The 17,246-nt window shown below is 35.6% G+C and overlaps 1 protein-coding gene across 1 annotated transcript in view; it reads left to right on the top strand.

The window, feature by feature from the left end:
* CNTN6 (contactin 6) overlaps nucleotides 1–17,246 on the top strand; it is a 273,814-nt gene that overhangs the window by 44,797 nt on the left and 211,771 nt on the right. The window contains 1 exon segment of the mRNA XM_027587787.1: nucleotides 11,462–11,597. Within this exon segment, the coding sequence (XP_027443588.1) occupies nucleotides 11,543–11,597 (55 nt within the window). The 5' untranslated portion in view covers nucleotides 11,462–11,542.

Consider the following 17,246-nt stretch of genomic DNA (forward strand, 5'->3'; position numbering starts at 1 on the left):
GGGCAAAATTGTAAAGTCTATAAAATTCTGGTGGGAAACACAGGCTCAGTATCTAAACAGATACTGGTCGGATTTGGGACTTTTCTGCCACTGATTAGTTGGCTGCACTTTGTTCAGTTCCTTACCCCTCCCAGCTTTAGTCCCCAATGAGAGCAGTCATTGTACATATCTTGCAGGACTACTGGGTAAATTAGATGCGACAGTGCACGTACAATCCTTGGCATAGAGCCTGGTCAGTATTCAAAAAGTCGTATTACTCTTCTTCCTGTCATTTTCCCTTTCAGCCAGCCCCCTGGTATTTCATTCTTTCTCCCCTTCCTCCTGTATTTTTGCGCGGTCATGCAATCCAAAAGGACTCTGCTTCTAGCTCTCTCACCTGGGTGGTGTCGGGCAGAGATGGCAAAGACCAGGCAGGTGGTAAGAAAGAGTGAGATGGTATGGGTCTGAGATAGTCGGGGTCCCCCAGACACAGGCGAACAGTGGAAAAGGGCCGACACTCCTGAAACTGGTTGTCGTTAATGCATTTTTGTTGTATTGTTACTGTGTGGAAATGTGGACCCAGTGATGCCAAATCTGTAGATTTTTTTAAAAATTCTTTATATATATACCACGTCTTCTTTATCCATTCATCTGTTGATGGTCATCTGGGCTCTTTCTGTAGTTTGGCTATCGTGGACATTGCTGCTGTAAACATTGGGATGCAGGTGCCACTTCGAATCACTGTATTTGTATCCTTTGGGTAAATACCCAGTAGTGCAATTGCTGGGTCGTAGGGTAGCTCTATTTTCAACTTTTTGAGGAACCTCCATACTGTTTTCCAGAGTGGCTGCACCCGTTTGCATTCCCCCCCAAGTGTAAGAGGTTTCCCCTTTCTCCACATTCTCACCAACACCTGGTGTTTCCTGAGTTGTTCATTTTAGCCATTCTGACAGGTGTGAAGTGGTATCTCTTCAGATATTTAAAGAGAAACCCAAATGTTCATTTTTATATGGGTTTCCCAGTATGTAAATACTCTGCTACAAAAATCTAGCCTTTGGACCACCACCTAATGAACCTGGTCCAGAGGATTTCTGGCTTCCTGCTCTAATATAGAACTAAAAAGCTACAAGTTTAGAAGGGCTTAAGAGGCCATCTGGTTTAACCTTCTCCCTAATGCAAAAATGCCCTCTGTATTATCCAGGAAAGGTGTCATCTAGCTACTCTTATATACTCCTAGTCATAAAGAACTTGGTATCCCAAGGAGAAAACGTTTCACTTTTACTCTTTGTAGGAACAATTTCATGGAATACTCATATAAACCCCATGCAGTAGATAATAATTTTTCCATTACAATTATCACAAAACTTAGGCTCCGAGAGACTATTTTACTTCCTCTAAAGTCACAAAGCTATTAAGTATCTGGAGGTTGTGAGACAGAAGCCCAGACTGTCTAGGTTTTAAAGCCAGTACACTTAACCACTGGCTAAACAATTCTACTTGTTAAATGCTCTGGGCTGATACTAAGCTGAAATTTGCTGCCCTGAAATGTCTACCCTTTGGTCACAGTTCTGCTCTCCTGAGACACAAATAATAAGTCTAATCCTTCTTCCACAAGACAGCCCTTCAAATATTTGAAGATGGCTCTTCTCTGCCTGCTAAATCCTCTCTTCTCCAGGCTAAACACACTCATTTCTTTCTACTGATCCTCTCATAAGTTGCTAGGCACTTCATCATCCTTTCCCTGCTCCCCAGGAGGGAGTTTCGATTTCTCAAAATTCCTCTTAAACCATGATATTTAGAAGAGAAAACAACCCCCCATGTGGTTACATAAGTGCAGGTTAAGACAGAAGTAACACCTCCCTTGTTTTGACCACTGTGCTTTAATTAATGCAATCTTGGTTATATCTGATTTTTGGCAACTATGTAAAAAATAGGCAAAATTAAACGTCGGCCTAGAATCACCACATACGTGTGTGTTGTGTCCTTTTTTAACCATTGATTGATATAAAGTCACTTTTCCCCACCCCACTCCAATTCTAAATAAGTAAATCATTTTTTAAACCTAAGTATAAGACTTAATATATATTTTTATTAAATATGATTTATCAGATTTAGGTAATATTCTGGCCTATACTGATCTGTTTTGTTTTGTTTTTCTTTAATTTGAAAAATGTAGCAAAGCAGAAATTTTTTAAAAAAATTCTTCTAACTTTTTTTAGGCATGGAAAGAAGTAAAAGGTTTTTTGTTGTTTTTTTTTTCTACTGCTCTAATACTGTTCCCCAGATTTTATACTTTCCCCAAAGTAAAACAAAAACACTTCACACACTTAAGTGTTTTAAAATAGGGTCTTGCTATAAATATTCTTGTTTTGATTATTTTTTGGTTAATTTGTGATCAAGAGGCAAAAAAGTGAAAAGAGAAATAATCTCCTTGCTGTTTAATATATATATATATATATATATAATATATGTTATGTTATTATATACATGTTAAAATATATATATGTTATACCAAATCGTATGTCATTATTATATGTATATTTTATACAGTAGCAAAGTTCAAAAATATCTGAATTAAAAATAATGGAATAAATGCATACACTTCATTCTTTGTAATCCAGATATTTCTGAAATTTGTTACCTGATGTGTTTACTATCCCTCTCAGCTTTTGTCATTACAGAGATTAAGCAAATATTCAGTAGGCTTGGGCTGAGAACTTAACCACTAGAAACTACTCTCCATGTCATTCTTTAACCAGGGATTGGTAAACTGCAACCTTGGACTAAACTCTATCCTTGATTGTTTTTTGGTAAATAAAGTTTTATTAGAACACAGCTACTCCATTTGTTACTGTCTTGTCAATGGCTGCTTTTATGCTGCAACAGTCCAGTTTAAGTAGTGGTGACAAAGGCCAAATGATCTGCAAAACCAAAGTATTTACTATCTGATCCTTTACAGAAAAAGTTTCCTAACTTCTGTTTTCGCGGTTGGTTTGCAGTCCATTCGTTCTATTATACTGGGAACTAAAACTGGCATATCCCTATCCCTATGTTAAATGATACTGAAAGCAAAGAAATCATTTAGTTATTTGCTTCAGGAAATACTTGCTTCTACAGGATAAAACTTACATTTCAAGACGCAATCAAGAGTCTCACCTCATGGTGCCCATCAATCTAAAGCTATTATTCCATAAACTGTGCCCAGTCCTACTCAGGTTCTCGTCTTGCAAGAACAACTTTAAAATCACTCAGCTCAGGCTGTAAAATCCTATATATATATATATATCATCCATAATAACTTCCCCTTCTGAGGTAGTGCTAAGACTGTGTCAAGTTATATTCTCTTCTTCTGCAGTAAGTCTAGTAAACTTGGATTTGGCTGAACAGGTATTTCTTGTCTCCCTTTTGGGAGTGGAGAGTGGACATTACAAAGCCTCCAAACTAGTATCACCCATCCTGCATTCTCTTATTCTGATTAACGTAAACACCGAGGGCATTGCTCTCTGGTATAATTACCCATATTTTACGTTTGAGAAAATGGACCCACAGAAGCTGAAGCTATTTAGACTTGGGTGGCATGCCCTGTGTCGCAGATCAAGAGGGATAACTAGTAAGGAGAACCCACCGTCAGGGTTCTGCTGGGAAGTCCCAAGTCTATTCTAGGTCCTGAACTGAATTGGAATAAACATTTACCTGCTCTAGGCCTCAGTGTCCTCATCAATGCAAGCAAAGGGCTGGCCTATCTTATCCATACAGTTCCTTTAAATTCTGCAATCCACTGAAAATATGAGTTTTTAGCAGTTAGAAAATCCGTTTTTCCACACTAATCTGTTTCAGTGAGACTCCTCAAGCAAAAGGCATCCGAGATCAACTGTATTAAAGACTAAGTTGAGTTCTACAGCTTGGTTGCTCTAATAACAACAATGAAAATATACAAATGATTCTAACTATTTTCATAACATATTTGCATTTATTTCATGCTGTTAACAACTTAACATGTAATCATGCCTCCTCTAAGAAAAGAAGTAATACTTCTGTGATTGCATTAAACACGCTGTGTTCTATCTTTCTACTAATCTATCATCTATTATGACTGCCTATTTTGAGAGCTGACATAACAATTATCATAAGTGATAGCATTATATTCTGAAAACAAAGAATGTGGTAGTACCATTTATCTTGCTACTTTGCCTGACTTAATGGCAGTTGGGATTTCCTAGTCCAAGCCAGATTTTTTTCAGATCATAAATATTTCATCTTTTAATTTATTATTGATTTAGTTTGATAGTAAATAACTCCATGAATGCTGAGGTTGGAAATCTGTTGTAAAAATTGTTAAGCATATTTTTTTCTGTCCGTCGGTGGAATTTGATCACACTAAAATACAACAGTGAAGTGAAGGTACCTGAAGAAAATGGATTTGGGATTTTTAATTTATCTGATGCAGTTAATTAACTGGTCAATTAAAAACAAAAGGGCAATTAGTGCTGAGCCCATTTGTTCTGATGATGAGTACACAATCTGAAAATGGATCTTGATCTCTGCTACAAAATTCTTTAATGTCAAAGCAGTGTTGCTGTAAGTAGAGGAAGAATAAGCCCCTTAGAACTAATGCACTTTCAACAACGGTTTTTTTTCATGCTAAAGTAACATAAGTGAAACCCAATTAGAGAGAGAAGTTGACCAATATTTTAAGTAATATTCCTGCATGGGCCATTCTATTACCTGTATTTAGAGCCATTCCAATCACCAAGCCATTCAGTAGTAGTGGTAGTTTGTTTTGATTGTTCTATCAAAGTGAGAAAATCGTTTCAGATGGTACAGAAGAGGTAAGGAACAGTTATAATTTGTAATTCACTTCAAGATTTCTATAAAAAGTGTATATTAATGAACATAATTCTCCATCACCCAGACTGGTATCACCTACATATCTCTATTATTAAAGAGCATCAGATTGAGAGTTGGACAAGAATAACTTCCCATATTTTCATTCTGTCTTTCAATGTGATATATTAGGTCATCTTAAGCATTCTCTGAAGCTTGTGCGTATGGTTGGGGAGTACCCACTAGAATCCTGTATGAGCCCTTTTCGAAGGCTTGTTACAGAGCTACACATGCACATTCACCCTGACTTTAAAAAAAAAAAAAAGATTGATTTATTTATTTTAAAGGGTGGGGAGCAAAGGGAAAGAATCTTTTAAGCAGATTCCCCACTGAACGCAGAGCCTGATGCAGGGCCTGATCCCGCCACCCATGAGATCATGACCTGAGTCGAAACCAAGAGTCAGATGCCTAACTAACAGAGTCACCCAGGGGCTCCACACCTTGCCCCCCCCCTTTTTTTAAACTCCTGTCCCTAGTTCCCAGCACAAACAGAAGTTGGAAACCTCTTTTTTAAAAGAAAAAGAATTTTTCTCTTTTGATAAATCCCATGGTCTTCCATATCAGCTGGAATACCACAGTTGAACATGACAACTGCCCCCCCAGAATTTCCTTGCTGCTTGAGGCTTAGCCAATACTTGACTTTCCTAATTAATTCCTTGTTTACTGGCAATTGTATGCAGTTCATAGACTGATGAATGGTTTTATAGTCAAGGGGTAGATTGAGTGATAGCGTTCCAATTCTAAAAAAGCATTTATTCTTTTTTCTTATTAACATATAATGTCTTATTTGTTTCAGGGATACAGGTCTGTGATTCATCAGTCCTACACAATTCACAGCGCTCACCATAGCACATACCCTCCCCAATGTCCATCACCCAGCCACCTCATCCCTCCCACACCCCTCCACTCCAGCAAACCTCAGTTTGCTTCCTGAGATTAAGAGTCTTTTATGGTTTGTCTCCCTCTCTGGTTTCATCTTGTTTCATTTTTCCTTCCTTTCCCCTATGATCCTCTGCCTTGTTTGTCAAATTCCACATATCAGTGAGATCATATGATAATTGTCTTTCTCTGATTGACTTATTTCGCTTAGCATAATACCTTCTAGTTCCATCCACATCGTTGCAAATGTCAAGCTTTTGGTTTTTTGATGGCTGCATAATATTCCATGGTGTGTGTGTGTGTGTGTGTGTGTGTGTGTGTGTGTGTGTGTGTGTGTCACATCTTCGGCCATCTTGGCTCTTTCCATAGTTTGGTTATTGTGGACATTAAAAAAGCAATTATTCTGACCCATACAAAGAAACTGTTAGTGTTGTCTGGGTTAAGAATAATTAATGTTGGGTGCCTGGGTGGCTCAGTTGGTTAAGCGACTGCCTTCGGCTCAGGTCATGATCCTGGAGTCCCGGAATCGAGTCCCGCATCGGGCTCCCTGCTCAGCAGGGAGTCTGCTTCTCCCTCTGACCCAACCCCCTCTCATGCTCTCTCTCTCTCTCATTCTTTCTCTCAAATAAATAAATAAAATCTTAAAAAAAAAGAAAGAATAATTAATGTTGGGTGTGACCTCACAGTCACAGCAATTGTTTCCAAATTCTTCTCTTATCTGCTTTCTGGGGTCAGACGCTTGTGAACAACACATGGTACAAAGAGGTCAATTTTAAGGCAGGACACTCACTGGCTGAAGCTATTTCAAAATTCAGGACGCATTTTTTTCTGCTAAACAGATATTATTTTTGCTGAGTGTATATACATAGGGTTGAAGAAATACAGTGCCACAATCCTTTACCTGAAAGCTTTATAGCCAAATATATTTTAGAGCTTAGAATGTATTAGAATAGGGATGAGCAAAAGAACTTCCAGAAACTAAATCTATAAAGGGTCAAATAATAAATATTTTCTTGAGGGTCATATGGTCTCATGTGCTAGAGCTATTCAACTCTGCCTTTGTAGCACAAAAATAGCCATACATAGTACATAAATAAACAGGCATGTTGGGTCCCAGGGAAACTTTATTACAAAAATAGACAGGGGACCAAATTTTGTCATCATTCTGTAGTTTGCTGATCCCTAGTTTAGCCTTTAGAAAGACACTGTGGTATAATTTCATATGTATTTAGACAATACCTCCAGTGGGCAACAGCTCTATCAACCAACATTTCTGGTTTAGCAGCAAAACATGTAAAGACTCATAATAGGTTGGATAAAACAGATTGAACAACCTCACATTAATTCAGGACAGGTTTTACCACCCACTGAATTTTGCCATCCAACTTAAAAGGATATTTAACTTTCAGAGATTTAAAAAAGTATATTTTGGAATTGCAAGAAAGGAATTCTGAACTTATGCATATGATTTTGTTGAAGTGTTTGAAATTAATACTTTTGTATTGAGAAATTCCATGAGAGATAAAAGAAACACCATGGTCTAGAGAGGACAAAGTTTGTACAGTAAAAATACAGTAGTGATCTTAGTAATTGGGTCATGAACCAAGACACCTACTTTTCCAGGTCAAAATGATATTTAAAAGATTGCCTGGCCTAAAAACCTCACCTAAAACAAAATGCTGGTGATGCATTTTTGAAACTTTTTTAGAGCTTCTGGAAATTCTTTTAAGTTTATATATTGGCCTGCTTTATTTGCCTCAAGCAATCTTTAGGATTCTAGGAACCTAGAAACAATTCTTGTGGCTATTTTGTGTGTCAATGACCAGCATAAATTTTACCTACTGAATATTTCTAGGCCATTTGACTGTGAGTAAATAACCAGACTCTTCTAATCTGGATGGCTCTCATTGAGCCAGAGTACTCTCCTTCCTCATGTAATTTAAACTTTTACGAATGGAACTTTTACAAATGACAACCGATTTATAAATAATAACTATTAACCTATCTTTATAGAGTTTTGCCAAATAAAATATCTCCTGGGTTTTTGCCCATTACAGGATGCTGGTAAATACTCAGATGGTAAAGGAAAATATTTGCTATGAAATTATACACTGGGTTGAATCAAACAATTTTAGAATATTAGAGCTGGAAGAAACAAAAAGGTAATCTCTAGGTCAAACCCCTCCATTTTCATAAGAGGAAAATGTCAGTCATTGTGATTATAAATGAATCACCCAACATTACTCAGCCGGTTAAGAGTGAGAGACAACAGTAGAAGCAATGTCTCTAGGTTCCCAGTTTAGTCTTTTTATTGGTAATACTAGATTGTTTGGCTACCAAATACAAACCAAGCACATATTATGGAATAACTGTGAGCTCTACATTAAACCCACCACACCAAGTATTATGAGCAAGTATTATATATGGTGTGTATCTTCAAGGTAAGGTATGAAAATTCTGGCAATACCATGGAGTCTTTGATAAATACAAGTCTCAGAAGGTATATATCAGCCAGTTTGCTCTGGCATCTTTGAGGAATACTTCGTATAAATTCAGGGTGAAGAATGTATGGACGATTCAGATGATTTTGGTTGCAAGAGATAAACATACAACACAAACTGGACTAGGCAAATTTTCATTTTATTGGTTCACATCTGGAAATTCCAGGAGTGTAAGCATAGCAGATGGCTTCACAATTTCATGGTATCAAGTATGATTATAGGTTTTTTGAATGGCAGACTACAACACAATAACTCTCAGATATACAAAACTGGGATAGATGAAGCAGAAGATCCAGCTGAGACAAGGGCCGTGCAGGGGAGTGTACCCAGGAACAGGATAAAAGCAAGCTAGGACAGTAGGAAGCAGCTCATGGATATCAGGTGGGGTAAGGTTAGCTAGGTTTTGTGGGCTTCTGTGACACTGGGCATTTTGAATAATTATACCAGCCCAAGGAAGAAGGAACCATTCCTGAATGTTAGGTATCTGGACACTGCTGGAAATCGGGTTTGTGTGCATTTTAACCCAGGAGTATTAGATCCTGTAAGAGAAATAGTTGGGGTGAGGACTTAGTAAACTGTCTGCCAAGGGGAATTGAGAGCTTTTAGCCACGTTTACAAAATTGAGTTAAGACAGCCCTTGTGAAATATTATATTACATTGGATCAACAGATTTTTATATTAGCAATTTAATCATCTTAATAATATTGACAAAGGTCCTGGTTCTGACTGTCATTGGTTTGGCTTATGTGCCCCTCCTTTTATAAAACACTGTGGTGAGTTAAATGGATTTCTGATTGACAAGGCCCTGGACGCATCCTCATCCTTGGAGCTAGAAGGTGGAGGCAATCCCACTCCAACTATATGGACTGAGGGTGTTTAGGGAAGTGGCTCCTTAAAAGAAAGTCAGAGAGCTTTTATCAAAAGAAGGGGAAGGAATTGCTGGGTTGGAAAAATAATGAATATCCATCAAATAAGTTGGTCATATAATTTATCTTGTAAATTAGGACTTTTTTGGAGGAGGAAAAGGGTACTGTTACTATTTGTGCTTTGACATTTCAATAAACAGAAACTGTCAGGGAAAAATAGTGATGTATGGTCATGTTACCATTACATGGTTTTTAAGAGAGATGTATGCTCCAATGGGAATTCTATGCAAGTCAAAGAGCATCCATACGGAGACAATGTATGACACATATGCAGAGTAAATAGAGAGTAGATCCTTGTGCCTATACTGGAAGTATTTACTGAGTAATCTGGCTGGAAAAGAACAAGATAGAAATTCATTCTATAAGACCTTAAATACCATTCCAAAAACTTTAGATGGTTATGCCGTAGAGAATGATCAAAGGTTTCAGAATGCTGGCATAATTGAACCAAAGCTTTGTTTTAGAAAGATAATTTTGCATGTAATATTCACATGTATGGAGAGGACAAGAGATTTCAGGAAGGAAGGCTATTCAGAGATCACATTATCTTTATCTTAGATTCCACTACTCTAGTCAAAACCATCATTATCCCTTTCTTAGACTGCAAAAGTAACCCTGTCATTTATCTGTGTAAGCCCACGTTTCAGCCCATCCCTTCCATTCTCCACCACAGCAACCAGAGTAATGTTTGTAAGATGTAAATTAAATTGCATCTGTCCTGCTTAAAATCCTCAATTATAATTTGAAAGTATGATATCCATACTTGTTAACATGGCCCATAGGCCCTGCATATTTGAGCTTCTTTCTCCTTTTTCAACTTTGTCTCCTGCCATTGTCCTTCTGATATCATGAACTGGTTCTTTTTCAGGTCTTTGAAAATGCAAACTTAGTCCTGCCTCAGGACCATGTCCTATTTCTTTCCCTTTTGCTTAGACTGCTAGTCTCATTCCTCATCCTTTACACATCTTAATCCCTCCAGACCTACACCCCCCCATACCATGTACACCCTTTGCCTGGCTAAGAGCTACCTGTCCTTCAAGCTTCAGCTCAAAAATGCTATTTGAACCCCAGCCCATAGATCTCATAGATTTCATTTTTTAGTTCAAAACATTACCATATTTACCACGCATAAACATTCACCAATGTATATATCTGTGTTTGATTCTGTTCTTTTGTTAAATGTCTGTGTCTCTCATAAGATGGCAGGACTGAATATTAATTATTTTCTCTTGGATTTTTATTCCTTGATTAAATTTGAAAGAATTTAACTTAGATTTTGTAAAAACTTTAAGTTGAATATAGTCAGTGTTTTACTTTAGTTGAAGTAATTAGCAACAGAAAGAAAAGAGTTTTAAAATTTAAAACTATATCAGGAAACATTCAAAATTTCATTATCTGCTAGCATCACATATAAAGTCTACATATTTCCAAAAGTATTTGAAGTTACAAGAAACACATATGTGTAAGTTGAAAATTCCCAAAGGGTCCTATCATTTGATATATGTATATCATTTTATGAAATGTAACCTAGTTGAGTGTATTCTGAACTTATTCTCGATATATTTTTTGAGATCATGAGTTTTAAGAGTCTCCTTATTAGATTTCTCTTTTGAAGTGAAGAACAAAAAACACTTCATCTTAATTTCATTTATCATCAGATAGCTTAACTGTCAAAATAAATTAGGGAAAATTATGATGTAACACCATAGGAAACGCATGTCTCATATTTGAAAGATAACACTTTCAGAAATTCATTTCTTGCACAAATTTTGTAGTACAATATTAGTTTTAGTTGTACTAATATCAGGAAAGATCATGTTTCTTAATGAATATATTCTCAAAAATAGTAATAAAAAAACTTAGAAGAGTCCATGAAATTTATAAAATCACTGTTAATTCATATAAGATGGAGTAATATTTTATCCCATTTCTAATGGCATAGAATAAAAAATAAGAGCAGCAACAGAATTACAGGAGTTGGTTTAATATGTTTTTAATCCTCATTAACACATCAAAAGCAATTAAACTAAAAATTATATTCGTGGAAGTTTTAATCTATACAATACATTCAATTGAATTGCATTCCACCCCATTATCTACTATATCAAATCTCATAGCAAATGACATGTGTATCTAAGGTATGAATTGAAATTATGGAAACTTGGCAAAATATAGATATACATAAAAGGTAGACATTTAGGTTGCTTTATTTTGAATAACAAAAATTCGTATACATTTTTAAGTATTCATGTTTGTATTTTTGTCATTTCATGACAATTTTGTTTCTTTCAGACTCTTGAGATACTGACTGGAAGATAGACATTTTTTTTCCTGCTGATTGTATGGGAGAAATTTTGACCTTAGAAAGTGGAAATGAGGTTGCTATGGAAACTGGTAATTCTGCTGCCACTCATAAATACTTGTGCAGGTAAAGTGTTCTATTTATGAGTTTTGATTGATAATCTATTGGCATTTTATTTTTTTCAATATATGAAGCAATTTTCAAATGCATAACATGTATGTTATTTGAATTACTAAGTGATAAACAAAAATTTTAAGTTAATTTCTATGGCTAATATAGAATCCTTAAAAAAATGCATCAAGCTCTATTTTTAAACAGAACTAATGTTTCAATTATAAATGGTCAAATATGAAATTTTTATTGTAAAAAGATGCAATTAAATGATTTTTGCATCAATAAACAATGAAGAATAGTTATTTTTTATTTTCTGTATAGTTAAGTCTTTACAAATTAAGGTTGAAATACCTATTTTCTCTCAAATTTAAAATTTGGTATAAAAAAAGCTATATTGAAATAGAAGAAAAAGTGAGATAGAATGTTATATCAAAACTAGAAATAACCTTTGAAATTGTTCTTTCCATTTCAATGATACATGTTCTTTTACTCAACCTAGATCTATTAATATTGGTGTGTCAGTTAGCTTTTGCTGTGTAACAAACCATGCCAAATCTAAGTAGATTAAAGCAAGAAATAACCATGTATTTAGTTGACAAGTCTGAAAGTTGGCAATTCAGGGTAGACTCACTCGGGCTGTTCTTTTAGTTTTGGCTTGGATAAATAACATCTGTGGTCAGCTCCTGGGTCTTCTGGGACTATGCTGGTCAAGGACATTCTTAGCTGAGACAAGTGGGCTGCCTTGGCCTTGGTTCAAGTGATCTCTCATCCTCTGTGACCCTGGGCTCTTTCACATAGTGACTGCTCAGAGTGCCAAGAGAAATCAGGAGCATGCAAAATATCATGATGCTGAGACTTGCAACTGGCCCAGTGACATTTTTGCTATATCCTTTTAACCATTCTAAGTCACAAGACCAGTCCAGATTCAGGAGGTTTGGAAATATACTTCATCTCTTGATAGAGAAACTGCAAAACTATAATATAGAGGGGCATGGAAATAGAAAAGGAAATAATACTGGCCATTTTTTCTGAATCATCAGCCATGGTCTGTCAAGATTGTAGAGTTCTATTCTTAATTGTCAAGTTTACCTGTTTGAGTTGTCACAGAGTCTGGACATTAGCTAGATAATCTCCCTGTCAGAGTAGCCCTTCTACCATATCACGCTGCTTCCCACCAACTGTGTGATAATGGGTACTTTTGAAGTTCATATATTTGTAAAAAAACAAAACAAAACAGTAATATATTGGGAGAACACAGAAACCATCATAGTAATTTACAAGCCAGAAAAGCAGCAATTATAAGAGACACATATTTAATAGCAATTCCAAGAAATGGAAAGATATACTAATCTTGAAAGCTATGAGAATGCTAAAATATGTAGAAATCAACTATTAGAATCAGAAAACCATATAAATAAAGGTATTTTTACCCCTAGAGAATCCAGTGTTTAGAAGTGCTACAATCATATTTATTCAAAGTGATAACATTATTTTGATTCATGTCACTTTTAACTCTCTGTAACTAAGATTCAGAGGTAAATAATGTCTCTTTTTTGGTAATAGATTAAAAAAAGGCAGTGCAGAATCATCAAGATGCCCCCAAATTATATGTGTATAAATAAGAAATTCTCTTCCAGCTTCACATTTCAGCTTCCTGTCAAAATTTAGCATTAACATTTTGCTCTTTAAATATGTATACTGAATCAGCATAGTATCTCTAAAAGACCTTTTGTGTTAAGTTAAAATAAATTATTAGTCTCAGAATGCATGTCAGATCTGAGAAATCCTCCAGTTCTTCTATTAACTTTATTTATCCAAATTGGATGTAATGCAACATGTCCTTTTGCTTTAGTCTAAAGGGAAAAATAATCATATGTCCTTGGTGCATAATATCCCTGTGAAAGAACAGATTGGATCTTTTTTTTTTTTTTAAGCCATAGCTATTTAAATAAAATTGTCTGAGCTAAACAATGCCCCAGAGGTAAGGATGTTGATAATGATATACACAACAGAACACTGCTTTAAATTTGTTTGGGATTTTTTGTTGTTGTATTTTATTTTTGTTTTTGTTTTTGTTTCTTTAGAGATCTCATGGTGTTTCTCCCTACTTGCAAATACTATGCTAGTTTGGAAAAGTAGATTATCTGATGATGAAGTCCTATTTCTATGCATATATATAATAACTTATTTGCTTTCCCAAAACCAACTTTTTATTAATTCTGAAAGGTTAGCCAATCTTTTACAGTTATCTGCTTTTCCCTTCCTTTTTTCACAGGTATAATCTTTTGAAAATTTTGATATTTTGAATCTTCCCAGACTCTAATATTTTTTTTAAGATTTTATTTATTTATTTATTTATTTATTTGAGAGAGAGCGAGAGAAAGTAGGGGGAAGGAGCAAAGGGAGACGGACAAGCAGACTCTGCATTGAGCTTAGAGCCGGATGTGGGACTCAGTCTCACAACCCTGAGATCATGACCTGAGCTGAAACCAAGAGTCAGTCACTTAACCAACTGAGCCAACCAGGCACCCCCTAGACTCTAAATTAAAACAAAATTTTGCCCCCAAACTCTTCACCTGTTTTCTTTTTGTTTGTTTGTTTTCATTAAGTTTACAACTTCTTCTACCACCTTTATTATAGACGGAAGCCCTTGAGCATTTACTATAAATTGTAGTCCATCTAGGCATATAATATGATTCTGGAACATTTTTTAAATTTTGAGTGTTTAAAAGTTCTATCAGCATTTTTTCAATATTGTGAGAAAACAAAGGCCCATTTCATTAAGATTCTAACTGCTAATCATATACTTTCAAATTATTTCATTAATGTGTGAGATAGACTAAATAATGGCCCTTAAGAATATCTAGGTTCTAGTATCTGGAATTGAATTTTACATTAAATAACAAAATGGAGGGCGCTGGGTGGCTCAGTAGGTTAAGCGTCTGCCTTCGGCTCAGGTCATGATCCCAAGGTCCTGGGATAGAGTCCCACGTCAGGCTCCTTGCTGAGCAGGGAACTTGCTTCTCCCTCTGCCCCTCCCCTTGCTCGTGTTCTCTCTCTCTCTTTCTCTCTCTCTCTCCCTCCTCTCTCTGTCAAATAAATAAATAAAATATTTAAAAATAAATAAATAAATAACAAAATGGATTTTGAGGATGTGATTAAGTTAAAAAGATCTTGAAATGGGTAGATTATTCTGAAAAATCCATGTGGGAAATCACAAGTGCCCTTATAAGAAAAATGCAGAGGGGATTGGACACAGAGCAGAAGGCAATATGAAAACAGCAGAAAAAGATTTGAAGATACTATGCTGTTGACCTTACGTGTGGAGGAGGGAATTATCAGCCAATGAATGAGAGGAATGAAACTCTAGAAGCTAGAAAAGGCAAGGGAAACAATGGATTCACCCCTTGCACCTTTGGAAGGAGTGTGGCCCTGTGGATACCATGGTTTCTGCCGTGTGAAACCCATTTTGGACTCCTGACCTCCAGAATTGTGAGAAGATAAGTGTGTGTTGTTTCAGGCCACCATGTTGTAATTTTTATAGGAGCCATAGGAAACCAAGGCAGTATGTTTCTTCCTCACTAGACCTTATGTTCCAGGGGGCAGGGACTGTATCTTCCTGGCACTAGGCAGGGATTCAGTAAACATTTGTTGAATGAATGAATGAATGAATGAGATTCAGTATTGTTGGTCCTATTTGGATTATCATCAAATAGAAAAAATTTGGTCATATCATTTCCTCTGAGAAACAACTGGTCTAGTCTATCCCAATAAATATGTGTTATATTATTGTCATAGGGTTTCTAGTAATATTTAGTAATGTTTAAAAGTTTCAAACCATTTGAATGGAAACTCCATGAGGACAATGATTTCTGTCTGCTATATTCTCTACTATTTCTTCATCACCTAGCAGATGGTCTAGAAATATTTATCGAATAAACTAAAGAAAGCAGTTCCATTCAATTCAACAGATGTGTGTTAGTAGCTCATATGTTCCAGGCACTGAGCTAGATGTTGCCTTTCAGTAAGAGGGCCCTGGTCCCTGCCCCCTTCACCCTATAGTCTAAAAAGGGAAACAAGCAAGTTAAGTCAATATACGCAATTAAGTACAAGTTGCTGTGTGAACAACATAGTAGCGAGTACATAACATGGAAATGTTCAAAGAGGACATCTGATGCTTTTTTCAACCTTTAATCTATTTATGTATTTTACTTAGCAAATCTCTAGATTTTTTTCTAAAATAAAATGACAGAGAGGCATTCCACTGTGTTGTTCTAGTTAGTGGAAGGATGTACCCAGGGCCACTGTAAAGGGAGAGTCCACCTGAAAATGAAATTAACACAGAAGCAGGACAATCCAAGGGAAGAAGAGCACAGTTTTTTTTATTCTACCTTTGGAACTTTAAGTAAGATAAGCCAATAAGATGTCCCTTTCTCATTTAAGGCTAATTTACATTGAGATTCTGTCCCTCATGACAGAAAGAATCTTTTCTAGTACAGGTTGTTTTTGATGTAAAATACTGAAGATGCTAAGGTTAAGCTAAACATGGAATTCCACCTGGGATAAATGCCTACTCACCGCTGGGAATGAGGAAGAGAACAAATAAAAGAATGACAAAAAGACACAGTTTTTCCTGAAAGGGAAAAAAGCATCAACAGGTTTAGTATAGACTCAGAAGTTTGATTTTTAGCTCCCAAATTACTGAGGATGTGCATGTCTTTAGGGTAGGAAAAACATAAATATTAATGGGATAATTTGGAGACTACATTGATAAATGGAGGGAAACTCTAATTTTCTTTTAGACAATGCACGGGAAGTTTTCACAAAGAAATATTTTGTTCTTAAGATACATTTTAAACAAAGTAGCTAAAGCAAATCTATAGTGGTAGTAATGAAGAAGCCAAAAAACCATGTAGGATCAGATTCTGTTGATGATAGAATATCACAAGTGTGAGAAACCCAAGTTTCTTTAAATCTTTCACTTTACTATGATTTTTGTGTAAAATTTGATAAATTATAGGCAAATTGCAAAATTCAAGTTTTCACGTTTAAAAATGTGACAATTGTAAAAAATTTTTAAACATTAAATAATAGGATAAAAGTAATAATCAGCTGAATTGTGTGCTGTGTCTGTTTTGGGTCATCTGGGCTTAGAGACAGTGTAATTTTAAACCCAATGCCTAATACATGCTTGGCAGTCCTTAAGAATAGTGCCAATGAAGGTTGATTATGGCTGGTATTATATTATAGAACATAATAAGAAATAGCAACCCTCACTAGTTATAAGGAATTTTATTTTATGGCATGCAAAATTCATATCATCTTAAGAACTTCTATTTTTAACTTTGTTATTTTAACAAAATATTATCATTTATATGATAGTTTTTCTAAACATTCCACTTGGTTCATAAATGTAATATGGCTTATCTGTGTGCCATTTGTATTTATTTTTTACGGCTGAGCACTCTGTACATATCTTATAAAATTATGGACTTGAAAACCTATTTGGTCAGTCCTGAAGAAATACTGGTTATTCACTGTGAGACTCATTTTTGTTTCAGAGAGAAAGTGAATAATTCAAGGAAATGAACATGGAGCTAGGATATTTATTGGCAGAGTAGTATTAAAGGCTTCCTTTAGGCATTCTAACTATTGTATTAT

Source organism: Zalophus californianus, chromosome 1, assembly GCF_009762305.2.
Source record: "Zalophus californianus isolate mZalCal1 chromosome 1, mZalCal1.pri.v2, whole genome shotgun sequence".
NCBI lineage: Eukaryota > Metazoa > Chordata > Mammalia > Carnivora > Otariidae > Zalophus > Zalophus californianus.